The sequence below is a fragment of the Puma concolor genome, chromosome B3 (assembly GCF_028749965.1).
Source record: "Puma concolor isolate L17-30 chromosome B3, mPumCon1.1.hap2, whole genome shotgun sequence".
NCBI classification, from domain to species: domain Eukaryota; kingdom Metazoa; phylum Chordata; class Mammalia; order Carnivora; family Felidae; genus Puma; species Puma concolor.
Genome location: NC_141672.1, coordinates 109242856 through 109259257, shown reverse-complemented (window position 1 = coordinate 109259257; position 16402 = coordinate 109242856). Strand labels below are relative to the sequence as shown.

Below are 16402 nucleotides of genomic sequence, written 5' to 3'. Positions count from 1 at the left end.
TTAAATTCCTTGAAACATGAAAGGAGTGCAATTCTATGCTTTACCACCAGAGGGCCCCCTAGTTATCATTTTGTTCCAGATCCTTGCTAATGGAGATTTTTCCTCTCTTCAGCTTGCAGATGCCAGCAAGCTACCCAACCTGAAAGAACTTCTCCAGTCCTCTGGAGACAAAGACAAACGTGCCAGGGATCTGGTGAGCTGGATTTTATCCTCAAAGGTCCTGACAATCCACAGTGCAGGGAAGTCAGAGGTGAGACTTTGGTCTGCAGGACAGCACATTCCTAGAGCTAAAGGGCTCTGGGACCTCCTTGTGCACCAGAATGGCCTGGGAAGCTTGTTGAAAATGCAGATTCCTGGACCTTGCCCTGAGAGATGCTGATTCTGTGTCTGGAGTGGTCTCAGGAACTTGCACACTAGCAGTGCAAACCTGTGTTCCCCCTCTTACTGTGAACCTGGTGCAGGTTACTGGGTGCATTTCATTAACTCAGTTTCCTCATCTATAAAATGGGAACAATAATAGTATACTTCCACAGGGAACTAGCTGTGAGAATTGAATGACTTTTCACATTTAGAAGAATGCCTTAAGGCATTCTGCTAAGGGCTCAGTAAATGTTGGGTATCACAAGCACCCCAGGTAAATCCAGTAAGGGTGCACCCTTGACCACACCTTAAGAAACATTGGCCTCATCCAGTTGTTAGGAAACAGAGAGGCAGAACCGGAAGTAATGGAAAACTTTAGGCTCTGGGATCAAATCCCACTTCCATCCATTATTGAGTCTCCTTTTCCCTATTTATAAATTGTGAATATTAATAGCTAACTCAGAGGGGAGCTATGATAGAATGTATGCCACCCCCAGTACAGTTTCTGGCACAGATCAGACATTCTGTAATTCGGTTTCCCTTGCCTGGCCAGGATCTCCCAGGGACAGGCTGGGATGGCAGGGACCTGAATGTAGGAAGGCAGATCCCTGATCTGGTGCTCTTTTCTCTGAGCAGCAGCAGGGGTTTATCTGTACTGGTCTTTACTTAATTTTATTTTAAGAACATTTAATTTTACAAGCTCCTGCTCAAGACAGAAATCCTCCTTAAGTGGCATAGAATTTGGTACCTTGGATTCTTGTGTCTAGGGACGTCCATCTCTGTTGGTAAATGGTAAATAACACACAGAGCCCCACAGTGGGAGTCAGGAGATCCCTATTCAAGTCCAGGCTGGGTTGCTAACTGCTAGATGATCCCTGGGTTTCACTTTTGTCATCTGCTAAATTTAGATTTATTCATTCTTCATGTGGGTATTAAGCACCTGCTAGATGTTGGCTGCTGTAGGTAAAGTAAATAAGGCAGTGTGACTCCTTGACTTTTCATTATGGACCAGTTAAGTTCCATTAAAATATGGAGTGTTGGCGCCATATGGAGTGAGGGTTTTCAGCCTTTTATCATGTCCAAGTAAGGACGTGAGGCTGCCATGTATCATCACTTTATAAAAGGATGTTTTAATATAAAAAAAGAGGATGTTCTCAAAAAAAGGACAATTCTTCCAAAGAAAGGATGGCAACCTTACAGCAGTATAAATGTATCTGTTACATTGTCCTTATTTTTCTCATTTAAACACAACCCAGAGAAAACTTTGCCACAGATTGGCTTTGGTCTATGACTTACTGTTTAGAAATCACTGAAAAGATGTCATCTCTGCCTTGAAAAGGATTATTGCCTTTTAGGAAGAGCTCACTCTTCTGTATCAATAGGTTTTGTGGCATGGCAAATCATTCCAAAAACCTTGATTAAAACAACCTTGATTGTTTCTCATGATTCTGTGAGTGAGTTGGATTGTTCTTCTGGGTGGGGCAGGATGATCTAGTGTCTCAGTCTTCAGTTGGTATGTCTCACATGTCTCCATCTTCCGCTGGGGTGGCTGCTGTGGTTGGGGCCCTCCTCTGCGAGACTGTCACCCTCCTGAAGGCTAGCAGGGCTCATTCACATGGCAGTGAAGCGTTCCCAGCAGCAGATGGTTAAGGGCGAGCCCTTTCAAAGTCTGTTTGCTACATATTTGCCAGGGTCCCATTGGTCAAAGCAAGTCACATGGCCAAGCCCAGATTCAAGGTGGCACAGAGGTGCCACATCTTGATGGAGTCCGGGAATTCTACCTGCAGACTCACATTACAGAGGGGTGATAGACAAGGATGAGTGGAAAGGTTGTGGACATTTTTGCAACTGATCACACCTTTCTACCTCCTGAGACTATTGTAAAGACAGAGTGCAGGAAAGGGATGTGACAGTGTTATGAAAACTAGGGGTGGTGTCTAGTTCAAAGGAGCAGTTTGTGCTTCTTGGCCTAATGTGGGGAAAAACATTATGATAGAAAAGTAATCTTGAACTAGAAGCTCTAAGCTTATTTATAAATTGTTATCTTTATTCTCATGAAACTAGTTCTCATGAGCAGACCCCATAGGAATTAAGCCCAAAGCTTTAGGAGGCCATTTTGGCAGCACAACTTAACAGCTTCCCCAATAAAATTGCGACTTCCTACATGTTTTCAAGTTCGAAAAGATCCAAAAGCTGACCGGTGCCCCTCACACGCCTGTCCCCGTGCCGGACTTCCTGTTTGAAATTGAGTACTCCAACCCAGCGAACGCCAAATTTTATGAGACCAAAGGAGAACGAGACCTAATCTACGCCTTCCACGGGAGCCGCCTCGAAAACTTCCATTCCATCATCCACAATGGGCTGCATTGCCACCTGAACAAGGTGGGGCCTAAGCCTAATGACATGAGGGTCAGAACACTGGGGAGTTGCCTGGGGGAGGCTGGGGGGGGATAGGTTCACTGAGGCCACACTCAGGTGTGGTCTGCAGACCAGCACCTGGGAGCCTGTGAAAATGCAGAATCTTGAGCCCACCCTAGACCTTCTGAATTAGAACCTGCATTTTATTATTTTTTTTTTTAATTTTTTTTTCAACGTTTTTTTATTTATTTTTGGGACAGAGAGAGACAGAGCATGAACAGGGGAGGGGCAGAGAGAGAGGGAGACACAGAATCGGAAACAGGCTCCAGGCTCCGAGCCATCAGCCCAGAGCCTGACGCGGGGCTCGAACTCACGGACCGCGAGATCGTGACCTGGCTGAAGTCGGACGCTTAACCGACTGCGCCACCCAGGCGCCCCTGAACCTGCATTTTAATAAGATCTCTGTGTGATTCCTGTACTGATTACAGTTTAAGAACTATGGATTTAAAGATGGTTCCCAACCTTGGCTGCCCATTTAGAATCACTTGGGAAGCTTTTAAAAATCCCAATGCTTGGCTGTATCCCAGAAGAATTCAATCAGAATCTCTGGTGTGGGGCCCAGATAACAGTATGCTTTAAAAGCCAGGGGATCCCATGGGGCACCTGTGGCTCAGTCAGTGAAGCATCCAGCTCTTGATTTCAGCTCAGGTCATGATCTCACAGCTCATGAGATCAAGCCCTTCATCATGTTCTGTGCTGACAGCATGGACCCTGCTTGGGATTCTCTTTCCCTCTATGCCCCTCCCTTTCTCGTGCTCTGTCTCTCTCTCAAAATAAATAAATAAACATGAAAAAAATAAACAAAAGCCAGGTAATCCCAGTATGTCGCCAACCCTTCCTGTTCAGCATGGTCCCTCGCCCAGCTGCGCCACATCACCCAAGAGCTTGTTGGACATACAACATCTCAGGCAGACCCCAGACCACCTGATCAGAGATGACTTTAACAAGCTCACCAGGTGATTTGTCTGAAGTTTGAGAAGTACTTGCCTAGGGGACAGTCCAACAGAATCAGTCCTTAGAAATATTGAGGGATGCTCCAAGGAGAGGTCCTTTCCTCCCTTTTTTTTGGAGTCAAAACAATGTCACTCACCCTTCTCTGCTGGCATTTATTTTGGCTCTTAGTAAGGTATAGGAAGACAAGTACATATAGGAGCCAGAAAGACCACCTTAGCCACTCTGTGTCCTGGGAAATTACTTAACCTCTCTGAGCCTCAGTGTCCTCATCTGGAAAATAGGACGTTATCACCCACAGTCTCGTGTGCTGAGAGGATTCAAATAGTTCATATATGCAAAGTGTTCTTCCTGTTACTAGACTCTAAGAAAGCAATGACTGCATTTATAGGTGGATGGAGAGGGAATCTAGGCTAGTGGCAGTGCTGCAGCCTTTCCCTAGTATGCCAACATCTGCCTCGTCTGAGGGGTTGGCTCCATGGCCATGGGCTCTGTTGTAGCTGATGCAGCCCTGAGGCTAGAGAGACTTCCCACACTGCTGTAGCTGATTAGTGTGCAGTTGGGTTTTTTGTACGATGACAGGCCTGTTTATACTGGCTCTCGGCCTATTATTATGGCCAGGCTACTGGAATCTGGGGGGTCTCTGCTTCACAGCATAACTGGCCTTGGAGGAGTTGCCTGAAGATTACACCAGACCTTCTCTTCAGTGTCCAGGGAGTTTGCTGCTTAGAGACATCTTGTCGGAGTCCTTTGGTAAAGCGGATGCTCTTTTGGCTGCTTCTGTCTGGGTTTTCAGTGAGGGGCTTGCTTGAGGGAGCCTACTTGCCAGTTGAAGCTGTGAGATTGTTTTCTTGGTACAGATACCCCAGCTTTCCCACTCTGGTGCGCCTCTGCTTACAGCAGTCTCGCTCAAGGCTCTTGAGTCTATGGAGTCTAGTCTGTGTATATATGGCAGCTATAGCTTAGAATGGGTGTAGAGTCAGATCAGACAACACCCAGGGTCCTTGGAGAAGGTCTGTGTCAGCTTTTGAGACATGGGGACACTGCCTAACTTGGCAAGGGGCTTCCCAAAGGTAAAGCAAAGGCTTGTTTCATTCCCCTAAGCTTCACCTAACCAGCTTAGAATTGTAGAAGCCTGGTGCCACTGAATAGGACATTTCTCAGTTCCCAAGCATAGGCTGTTCAGAGAGCAGTTTGAGTTCACTTAACAGATCCTAATACTGCAGCCAAAAGATAGCAATTGAATTTCAAATTCCATCCATTGGTAACAGCTACCTGAAATGTTGTGTTGAGAAGGATTCTGAGTCAGTATGAATGAGTGCCATGATTGATATTTTTATGCTGGCCATCATGGTTGATTATAGACCCTTGGCCATGGTCTACCATGGGCAAAAGATGTGTCTGCTCTGCCTGCTGTAGTCTCAACTTGTAGGTATGTCTCCTGATATCATTCTCTCTCATCTGACATGCTCCTTCATGGAGGATATCAAGTTAGCACCTACCACTAGGGACCTGCCTCCTAGATTTTGGACATCTCCTTGGTTGACACCAACACAGAGTAAAACTTACCATGTCCCTAATATAGGCCTGCCCTATTTGGTTACAGTTTCTTGTCTGAGAGTTCATTTCTTTTTCAAGTAGTGACTTAGATTACTTCCATCCTCAGGTGTGATCCCCCTCGCTGTGCATAAGTGTGTGACTTTGCTTCTGCAAGGCCATTGGTGTAACCATGCTAAATGCATTCACGTAACAGGAATTGCTAATACATTATAATATAAACGCCCACCCCTCCGATGTGTCAGGTGTCCTGCTCGATGCTTTATGTACATTATCTCATTGAATCATCCTCAACCTCATAGAGGAGATACTAACATCACCATTTTACAGATGTAGAAACTGAGACCGAGAGAGTTTATGTAACTTGCCAGCTTGTTGGAGGTATAGTCAGGATTCAAACTCAGGTCTGTTTGGACTCTTATACCTATGTTTTTCTCACTCAACCTTGACCATAGGAACTGCTAGTTTTCTAGGCTAGGTGGGCACATCCACAATTAGTTAAACTGTCATCAGATAGGAATGGGTTTACTAATAACTCTGTGATGATGTCATAGAATAATTTGATATTATATGCCTTTTACTGGGGATAAAGAGGCTTGAGAATTTTGTATTTACAACTCTGTTGAAGAATGACCTGTGTCAGCTTGCTGTGCCAATTTTACATTCACCCAGCCTTGTTTCTTTTCTGTTGACCTCTGCCATTCCAGACATCCTTGTTTGGGGAAGGGACCTACCTCACCAGTGACTTGAGCCTGGCCCTCATTTATAGCCCCCATGGCCTTGGATGGCAGCGCAGCCTCCTTGGCCCCATCCTCAGCTGTGTGGCTGTGTGTGAAGTCATTGATCATCCAGATGTCAAGTGCCAAATGAAGAAGAAGGGTGAGTGAGGACTTGGCCTGGACCTAGGCTGCAGGCCTCTGAGTGTGTAGGCTCTTGCCGTTGACCCATCTGTTGGGTGGAGCACCCATTGCATGCAGAGGGATGGGCTGGGTCCAAAGCAATGTGGGACAGGGGCTTGCCTTCAAGGAGTGAACAGTCTCCTTGGGGATTGAGCACTTACTACAAGGTGGTGGGCACAGAGTGCCATGTGAGGAGGCTGATGAGGTCCACAAGGGCAGCTCACAGGAAGGTGCAATCAAACATAGTAGGTCCAAGTACTCAGGGGAAACTTTGGGGAGAGGTAAGATTTTTTTTTAATGTTTATTTATTTTTGAGAGAGAGGGGGGAAGGGCAGAGAGAGAAGGAGACACAGAATCTGAAGCAGGCTCTAGGCTCTGAGCTGTCAGCACAGAGCCTGACACAGGGCTTGAACCCACGAACGGCAAGATCATGACCTGAGCTAAAGTCAGACGCTTAACCAACTGAGCCACCTAGGTGCCCCGGGAGGAAGTGAGATTTGACAGATAAAAGGGAGCGTGTGAGCCCAGAGTGTGGGCTCCTTGAAGGCAGAAAGTGAGTTTTAGTCACTCTTGGGCACCTGATACCTGCAGAGAGCCTGAAACCTACTTGACATTCAGTAGGTATTCACTAAACTGAAGCTAAAGACGTGGATCCAGACCCTGTCCTCCAGGCTACTCTGGTATGTGCCTGAGCCCACAGAGGATGTGAGAGGCAACTGAGGCCACAGAGAGTAAATCCTGGACTCTCTGGGGGAGTGGATGACTAGCTAGAGCTCAGTCCACTCCTCCGATATGTCTCTTAGAGTCTGTGCCTTGTGCGCCCTGCTGTTTTGCCCGCAAAGGCAGAAGAGTCGCAGAACTGTTACTCTAGTCTCCAGAACTGGCCTGTTGGTTCCACTGAGAAAAGGAGAATTGAGGAAACTGTCTGTTCCTGGCCTCCAATGTAAAACAACTGGAATCCTGAGGAATGGCCCGTGTCTGACACTAACCTTCCACACCAGGCAGCATGAATATTTGCACTTATAATTCTTAGGAAGTTAGCAAACTGTGACATCAACATCAAAACAAAACCTTGCAGGGTCTACTGTTGCACACAGCTTTGGCTTTGTTTGTTTGTTTGTTTTTATAAAGCTTCATCATATTATTAAAAGGAAAGTTTTAGGTTTTTTTTGTTTTGTTTTGTTTTTTAAACAAATCTTGGTACAAAGAGTGGAACATAAGAGTTCTAAGAAGCTCAAAAATCCGGAATGATTAATTTAAAATGCCTAAGAGACTTGTTTTGGGTCAAGCCCTGTACCTAGGCCCAGATAATTTTTTTGTTATGGCCATCAGTCCGCTTCTTCCCTGTGCTTGTCCAATGCAGGTTTTTTCTCCCCTTGTCTCCCTTTTATCTTCCTGTTCCTTTTTCCCCTTGTCCAGCTTGTCAGACTCTCCTGTATTTTAGTGCTGCTTCACATACAGCACATATACAGCTGAGGCCATTCCTCACCCTGCTGGGGCTTCCCCACCCTCATGACCAGGAGGCTTGACTTATTTCTATTTGTAATTTGCTTTTTTTATTATTGTATTTCCCCCCGGTGAAGTTGTACTTTATTCTCCTTATTCAGATTCTAAGGAGATAGATCGCAGGAGAGCAAGAATCAAACATAGTGAAGGCGGAGACATCCCTCCAAAGTACTTTGTGGTCACCAATAACCAGCTCCTGCGAGTGAAGTACCTGCTGGTGTACTCCCAGAAGCAGCCCAAGAGGTAAGGAGGACGGGCCCTGCTAGAGGTCCAGGAGAACATCTAAATGCTGAGAGTATTGTGTCCCTAGTTATCAGCATCCCTTGCCCCCAGCCTTAGACCTCAGCTATGTGTAAAATATATAAAACGCTGTGCTGCACACGGTGAGGGGTGAGGAAGACAGGTGGAATAAGATGCGGTCCTGGCCCTGAGAGGAGTGTGTTCTAGTGAAGAAGACAGAGAGATTTCTAAATACAAATAACATGAGGGACTGAACGAAGCCAAATTGGCTGCTCCAGACCATGAGGCCCCTTAGCCACCCAGGCTCCTGATTGTAGTCGGAAATGCACTGATTTAGGTTAAGCCAAGAGGCAGGGTGGTGCCTGGGTGCTGACTGGGAATATGTGCCACTCTGCTTGGTCACTTCCTGCGGTGACTGCTGCTCTCTGGACCTGAGATGCTTCATCTTTAAGTCCAAGATGAGGGTGTTGGACTCAACAGCAGACAAGACCTGTCAGCTCCTCAGAACCGTGGTGGATTCCACATCCCATCTCAGCAGTGTGATGGTGGGTGGCAGGGTTCCCCGGGATCGAGGGTCACTTTGAGATCCTGTCACATTGTTGGGGTCTGTGGCAGAGCTTCTGATGGGGATGAGCAGCAGATGAGCAGCTAAGGGGGTCACTTGTAATCCTCCCCACTCCTGGCTGTATACACCAGTGTTTCCATGCTTCAAGATTTCATAAACCAGTAAAATCCTCACCCCATCCCCCACATTGGGGAGATTTTCATAGGGTTCCTGAGTCTGAGGAACATTATCCTCTGGTTTAAAATCATCTGGCTTTTTCTACTTGAAAATTCCATTCCTTTCCCACTTCTCCCTGGAGTGTCTCTTCAGTACACACTTGGACAGTTTAGATCATCTCCCAGTGGGCCAGAGAGGATTTCCCCAGCTCGGACTGATATCTGTACATGTCTAAAAGTGAAAAGATTTCTGCTAAATTACCTGCCACCTGCTGCCATCTGGGCAGACACCCTGAGCACAGTCATTCTTCTAGATACCAAAGTCTTGCCTAAGAAAAGGTGGGTCACAAAAGGCACCAGAGGAGCTATGAAAGAGAAGATCAGGATGAGCTCATTGCGTAGCTGTCTTTGTACATTTAGAAGATGTTCTGGTGAAAGATGTGTCGGTGCCAGGGCAAATAGCCCCAGATTTTTTTGAGCGAAGGAGCATGCACGAAGCTTCGTTTCATGGCTCACCCAGAGGATGAGATTCATCATTTCATCATCTTTGAGCCAGAAGTTGTTGCATACACTTAAAAAAAAAAAATGTTTTTCTCTTCTTGCCAACATCACTTTTTCCCCCCCTTAAGCAGGGCTTCAAGCCAGCTGTCCTGGTTTTCCAGCCATTGGTTTACGGTCATGATATCCCTGTATCTGCTGCTGCTGCTCATTGTGAGTGCCATCAACTCCTCAGCCTTCCAACACTTCTGGAATCGTGCAAAGAGATAATCTCTCTGGTGTGGGGGCCACCTCGACCATGTGCCTTATGACAACCTGTTCTGTACCTCCCATGCGCCGCGTCCAACCAGGTGGAGCCTGGGGGCCAGTTGGGGACCACAGGACAATTTTCATATGCCATAAATGTATTGATTGCCTTTGATGATGCTCTGAGCCACACTCCGCTCAGTGGGGACCACGAGTCTCTCGCTCTGGGGCTTCAGGGGAGTCCTCCTGTCTGCTCCTTCCTAAACAGTCCTAGGGAGTTGGTTTTTCTGCCAGGGCCAAAGGAAAAAGTCCTGCTGCATTTAAAAACAAAGTGTCCAAGCTGTCAGTGGGGTGTTTACAGTCACTCCTGGCAGACGTTGGCCCTTTCTCTAATGCCTTCTGGAAGGCAGAATATGTGTAGTGGGGACTATAAATCACTAGGCGGTTGCCTTGTTTTGACCTGAGACACCCAAGAGGAACAGTCATGTTTCTCATAAAAATTGGTGGGATCGTTTTGAATTCCATCAGCCTTTGTATGTGAGTGCAAAACCTTTTCACAGTTTTCTCAGATCAACAAACAGCCTTCTGCTACAGCTGTAACCCCCCTGCCCCAACCATGGACGAGCAAGGAAGGAGCCAGAGACCTGATAAAAAAGACAAATTTAACAGCAACTCAAGTCTTTTTCTAAAAATTACCAACTGCTGATTGTAGTTGAAATGGAAACACATGTTTGTTTTCTGTTTTGTTTTGCTTTTTTAAGTAGCTATTTGACAAATTCATCTTTGGGAGCTGAGTAAAAGGAGAAGATTTCGAGAGCACTCTTTGGTCAGTGCCCATAGTCTCTTTCCTGGCCATGTGTTAGAGAAAGGGATTTGAGTTGCAGGCCTGCCACCTGTTCTTGTTCTCACGAAGCTGCCTTGATTGTGGCCTCCCAGCCACAAGTGCCACGCTGCAGGACCTCAGGACACGGGCCTGCCTCAGTCTGCCGCCAGTGTGCATGGACTGAGCCTCCCTTGGAGGGCTCACAGGTCGTCGGGACCCAACCTGGGCTTTAAAAGTGGGGAGGAAGCCTCTGGCTGCTCAGGGAGCTGCAGATCTCCTTGCTGTGTTCTCTGTCCTTCCTTCCTGCCCTGTTTCAGCCATCATGGAGCCCCATCTGATTTGAGGGGTAGATCTCTGTAAAGAAGGTAGAAAGTCATTTTTCTATAATCTGTGAAGTTGTGAACAAGCCACTATCATGGTTTTTACATCGAATATTGGAAGATTTCAGAGATAATAAAGGTATTTTCCTAATTACCAAGTGGCCTTTGTGACTGCTTTCAGTCTCAGCAGGAGTCTGCCATGTATGCCTTGTTGCTAAAAATCTTATCCTCTCTTCCTTTGTTCAAGGTAGCAGTTTTCTGGACACCATATATCACCTGGATATCTAGTAGGTATTAGATTGCTAGTCATTGATTTAACAAATACGAGCACCTACCGTGTGCCAGGCACTAGAAATAGGAGCAGGATCAAGGTAAAAGTGTCCCTGCCCTCCTGGAGCTGCCAGTCTGGCAAGGTCGGGAGCTGGACAAGCATTCTCAGGAGTGGGGTTGGATTACATGTTGTTATAAAGGAGTTTTGGAAAATACTTGGCAAGAAGTCTTAACATAGTCTGGGGTCAGAAAATACAGAAGTGACACATGTACACCTGCAAAGCACCTACGTGTGCAAATTTCGTTTTTTCTTTTCTTTTTCTTTTTCTATCTTTGTTTTTTTTTTTAGTAGGCTTCACACCCAGTGTGGAGCCCAACTCAAGACTTGATCTCACAACCCTGAAATCAAGACCTGAGCTGAGATCCAGAGTCGGACACTTAACTGACTGAGCCACCCAGGTGCCCCTGATTTATTTAATCCTGACAACAGATAAGAAACGGAAGTGCCAGAGAATTTTGTAGCTTGCTCAAAGCTATGTGGCTGGGAAGCAGCACAGAGCTGGGAGCTGCACATGGCAGGTTTCAGTGTTAATCTCACAACCACCATCTTCTGCAGCACCCCTGGGCTCCTAGAAAAGGTGATATTTAACTGAAGCCCGAAAGAACCACCAGTATCAGGCCAACAAGTGGAGGGAGAGTGTTTCAGGCACTGGGAAAAGCACATGTAAGGACCTAGAGTTCTTGCTGGAGGAGTTAAAAGCAGGAAGGTCATAAAGGAAGAGGCTGTGGTGAGAAATGGGGCGGAAGAGGTGGGCACGGGCCAGATCATGCAAGACCCTCAAAGCTGTGGGCCAGGGAGCGCCATTAGGTTTTAAGCATGGAAATGATATGATCAGATTTGGTTTCCAGGAAGCTCATTCTGGCTGGTGGTTGCAGAATAGATTTAGCATTATTTTGAGGATTAAAAGAACTGACACAGTCGGGCTCAGCACAGAGCAAATAGCTGACATGTTTCAGCTGCTATTATTAGTTTTTAGTGGCCCAACAGAGGGAAATGAGCATGCACAGGACACCTAGCAGCAATGTCCAGGGAAATAGGAGGAAACCAAGACAGCAAAGTGTCATGGAAGCCAAAAAGGCAATCTTGATGAGCAGTGTCAAATGGTGCCGAGCAGTTGGGATTATACCTGGGAAGTATCCATTGGATTTACTGAGTTGGAGATCATTAGCGAACTTGCTGGGAGCAGTTTCAAGTAGCATTCAGCAACAGGGGATGCGGACAAAGTCCAACTGCACAGATGTGAAATGTGCAGTTTCCAGAAATTCTTGGGCAATATTTATTTAAAACCTAGTCCCCCCTCTTTTTCCCTGAGGTTTCTGCCCCCACCCCACCCCCAAAGAGTCAATGCAATACCTGATGTGAGCATGGGGCAAACAATGAGCATGGTAGGAACTTGAGGATGGATGAAGAATGGTCCTATCCTCCAGGTGCTCCTAGGCTAATGGAGAGCCATTGGACAGGTACATTTTGATGTGACAGAAGGAAATCCCTGAGTGAGCAGAGAGTAGGTCAGGACTACATTATGACTTTCATGGGCACTTTTGCCTTCCTGGACTCCTTAATAAATATTTAAAATTATATTTTATGATTGTGTTGGTATAAAAATGAATATATTACTATTAAATACTAAAATGTTTGCTTCCACTTACAAGCTTGTTTTTTCCTCCTGATTTTAAAAATTTTAGTTTTAATTTTTAAATGTTTATTTTTGAGAGAGAGTGAGAGAGCACGAGCAGGAGAGGGGAAGAAAGAGGGAGGGACAGAGGATCTGAAGTGGGCTCTGTGCTGAGAGCAGAGAGGCTGATGCAGGGCTCGAACTCAGAAACCGTGAAATCATGACCTGAGCCAAAGTTGGATGCTTAACTGACTGAACCACCAAGGCACCCCTTTTTTTAATTAAAAAAAATTTTTTTTAGAGAGAGAGTGTAAGTGGGGGAGAGGGGCAGAGGGAGAGAGAGACAGAATCTCAAGCAGACTCCACACTCAGCATGGAGCTCAACACAGGGCTTGATCCCATGACACTGGGATCATGACCCGAGCCCAGATCAAGAGTTAGATGCTCAACCAACTGAGCCACCCAGGCATGCTTCCTTCTGCTTTTAAAGGAAATTAAAACATTTTTGTGATGTGGATTCTATGCCCTGTGCCTATAATGCCTTATGGATGGGTCCACCCTGGACTAGGGTAATGGGCGATAGCGTGAGATCTCTGGGTAGCTAGGAATGGAGAGGCGGGAAGGAGACAAACTCTAAAGACTCACAGTTCTATTTAGCACCAACCTGACATCTGAAACAGACCCCAGAGGCCAGCCATCTCCAGGAAAGGGCAAATTTGAGTGCTGGAGTTTGGAGGCCCAAGAGGATCATGCTGCAGACATTTTTTCATGGAGAAAGAAGAAGCAGTCTCCTTGCTGACACACCCCCTCTGGGCCAAGAGCTTCACCAGGCCACTGATGGCAGAGGAGACCAGATGGTTCAGTTGGAGCCACCTCACATCAGAGCTGCAGCTGCCTTGGTCTTGTGAAAGCAAACCCATCAACCCTCTATCACTAATGCTACTGTCAGTGAGGACAATTTGGGCAGGGGTGACAAGAAGACCTTCCACAAGTTAGGTCACTGCTTCTGGAAAGTGCCAAGAATCCAATGAGCTGTCAGTTTTCCCCACAAAGGGAAGGGGTATTACTCTGTGGGCTTTTGGATAAATGTACCTGTGTATGTGAGAGAAACATGGAATAGGAATGTGATTCACTATTATTTCTGATTAATTCATTTCATTAAATACTGATTGCTTACAAAATCAGAGCTGGTAGGGAGTTTGTGACTTAAAGAGCCCAATTCAGATCTTTTTCTTTAGAACATGGCCCCATGCATCTGAGCCCAATCCTGCTGCTAAGCCCTGGAGGTTTGTGTTGGCCTGGAATCAGCTGCACTCACCCTCCCCATTGCCATGGTGATTCTTGGGATGGTGGGGGGAGCTGGGTTCAGCTCCTCTCTCTCTCTCTCTCTCTCTCTCTCTCTCTCTCTCTCTCTCTCTCTCTGTCTCTCTCTCTCTCTGTCACACACACACACACACACACACACACACACACACACACACACACCCTCCTTAAGCCCCCTCCACAGCCTCCACCCATCTCTCCTCGCTCCCCTCCTTTCCACCCGGCCCCACCTCGTGAGTTTTCCATCTCTTGGCCTTTGTTTGTTTTTGCTTTTGTCAGTCTCCCTCCTCTGGATGGGTTTCTGTTTGTTTCCAAACTGTCTGGGGCTGTGTACCAGGGAGACAGTGTCCTGGGCTGCCTCTAGCCCTGATCTGGTTAGAATAAGCCCCTCTTCTTTGCATGATCTCCAACCTGACATTTGGAACATCCAAAACAAATCATGACATTCTGAAGCGAGATAGAAACCACCATCTCCACCCACTTCTGTTGGCACTCCTGTCCACCTGGAAAAGGTTTTAGAAAATTTCCAGTGTTCTCCACATCGTGGAGCCCTGGGAAGGGGAAGCAGCACTTTTTGAATACCTATTGACTACCAGCCACTGGGCTAGGCTTTTTGCTTGTGTTAAAAATCTGGTGTGCAGGTGATGTTTCCAGCATTGAGATTCAACTGCAGGCTGTCAGAGGGAGCAGGGCCTGGGCTGTCTTGGCATACTCAGTATCTAAAAGATGATGGAGACTCAGGAAAAGTCTGCTGAGTGAATAAATGGATGAAAGGATTCAAGAAACTTCCCTGCCACAGCAGAGAGTAATGACTGAATGTCAGCAAAGGTGATCGAAATTCTACTTGAAGAAAAAACACAGTGGCAAGGCTGTGCAGATGGGTGAGGGTTTCAGGGATGGTTGTGGACACTGGTTGCCTGATTTCAGAGTCCCATTTGCTCTTCACCTTTTGGGAACAGTAGGGCGTAGGCAGGACAAAGCCTTTTGTTTCACTGAAACAAGAGTTAAAATGCACCTAGTCCTGAGAAGGGTTAAACTACTGATTTGATGCTGCTTCATACACACATATAAGTGACTGATGACAAAGTCTTTCCTAAGAAAATGGGATTTAGAAATGAGTTGGGAAGAGTGGTAGTAGAGAGAAAGCAACCAGGGGAGATTCAAAGGCCAGAGGAGACTTGTGGGGGTCAGGAGAGAAAGGGAAGGCTGAGGCCCCTGGAGTCAACCCTCTTTCAGTGCCCATTTAGCCAAGGGAAGTTCTTGGTGAAAATAGCTTACGGTGCTGATAGGGCCTTCCAGCCCTCACAGCATTGGTCAGTTCAGTCAAGCTGCCCACCAGTGTGGACAGGAAGGGAAAAGGCCAGTCCGAATTCCTGGGAAGTATGGATTACAGATTGGTTAAAGATGTAGGTTTACTGTTCTTGGGCAAGTATAGCCTATCCCAAATGGGCCCTATAACACATTGCCTGTCAGAGATCTGTAGGGATTTAAAACTAGCACATCAATTATATATTTTTTTAAACTTAAAAAAAAATTTTAATGTTTTATTTATTTTTGAGAGGCAGAGAGAGACAGAGCGTGAGCTGGGGAGGGGCAGAGAGAGAGGGAGACACAGAATGGGAAGCAGGCTCCAGGCTCTGAGCTGTCAGCACAGAGCCCCTCATGAGGCTCGAACTCATGAACCACAAGATCATGACCTGAGCCGAAGTCGGACACTTAACCAACTGGGCCACCCAGGTGCTCCATCCATTACATTTTTAAAGGGCTTGGAAGTGCTTGAAAAGTATTCATCTGCTTAGTTCTTTGACCATTGATTTCCTTTGGAAGACACCTGTTTGTGGTCCATCGTTCACTCACCCTCCTGGTACCATACCCCAGCTTCCTGCTGGGAAACCAACCTCTTTTCCATTTTCACTGGATCTGGGTAAAGGTGACTGCTCCTTCTACCCACACACTCTAGGCAGGGAGCAGTGGCACAGGCCTGAGCCAATCAGCAAGCTGCATTTCTCTGGCCTTAGCGATTGGTTCATATACCAACATGTGACCCCCAAGAAATCTATAAGAAGATTTTTGCAAGGGCTGCTGGGAAAGAGACGTTTGCCTCCCATTCCCATTCTGTCAGTGTGAGAGGCTGGTCCTGGTGTTGCCGCCTTGAATCTTGCTGCCATGGGAAGCCTCCTACTGACACCGACACAGTGGAAGGCAGAGCCAAGAGAGGAAGAGAAACTAAGTTCTGATGACGTTGTTTGAATACTCAGTTTGGTTGTGCCTAAAGCCAGACTTTTCACTGTGTAACCAACCAATAGACTCCTTTTTTATTTAAGAGTTTAAATTGGAACTTGTGGGAGATACAGTGAGGAGGGGTCCTTAACTGATACTCTTTGCCATCCTGGAATTTCATTATTTTTGGTATAAACTCTTTATTAAATATATAGAAAGATGAATTCCAAACAAATGGGTCAGGATTGATGAATTTTTCCTGACCTCCTTAGACAAGGCACTCAAACCTATGCAAAATGAGAGATGGGCAAAACACACCAAAAAACCCCACAAAAAACAAAAAACACCTAAAACAAAACAAAACAAAAACCCCAC

At 46.3% G+C, this 16402-nt stretch overlaps 1 protein-coding gene and 1 long non-coding RNA gene across 6 annotated transcripts in view; one reads left to right on the top strand and one right to left on the bottom strand.

The window, feature by feature from the left end:
• Positions 1-16402, top strand: part of PARP16 (poly(ADP-ribose) polymerase family member 16) — a 30017-nt gene that overhangs the window by 11093 nt on the left and 2522 nt on the right. The window contains exons 2-6 of one of the 4 annotated variants that reach the window (XM_086710965.1): positions 113-193; positions 2536-2742; positions 5994-6165; positions 7793-7934; positions 9281-10692. In XM_086710965.1, coding sequence (XP_086567091.1) covers positions 113-193; positions 2536-2742; positions 5994-6165; positions 7793-7934; positions 9281-9419 — 741 coding nt within the window. In that variant the 3' untranslated portion in view covers positions 9420-10692. Of the gene's footprint in view, positions 1-112; positions 251-2535; positions 2743-5993; positions 6166-7792; positions 7935-9280; positions 10693-16402 lie in introns of those variants that run through there. The other 3 variants (XM_025919839.2, XM_025919840.2, XM_086710966.1) reach the window with 3 other exon arrangements.
• Positions 10039-16402, bottom strand: part of LOC147580275 (uncharacterized) — a 65957-nt gene continuing 59593 nt past the window's right edge. For both annotated transcript variants that reach the window (XR_015252717.1, XR_015252716.1), the window contains exon 4: positions 10039-10572. This is a non-coding gene — a long non-coding RNA (uncharacterized LOC147580275). The remainder of the gene's footprint in view (positions 10573-16402) is intronic.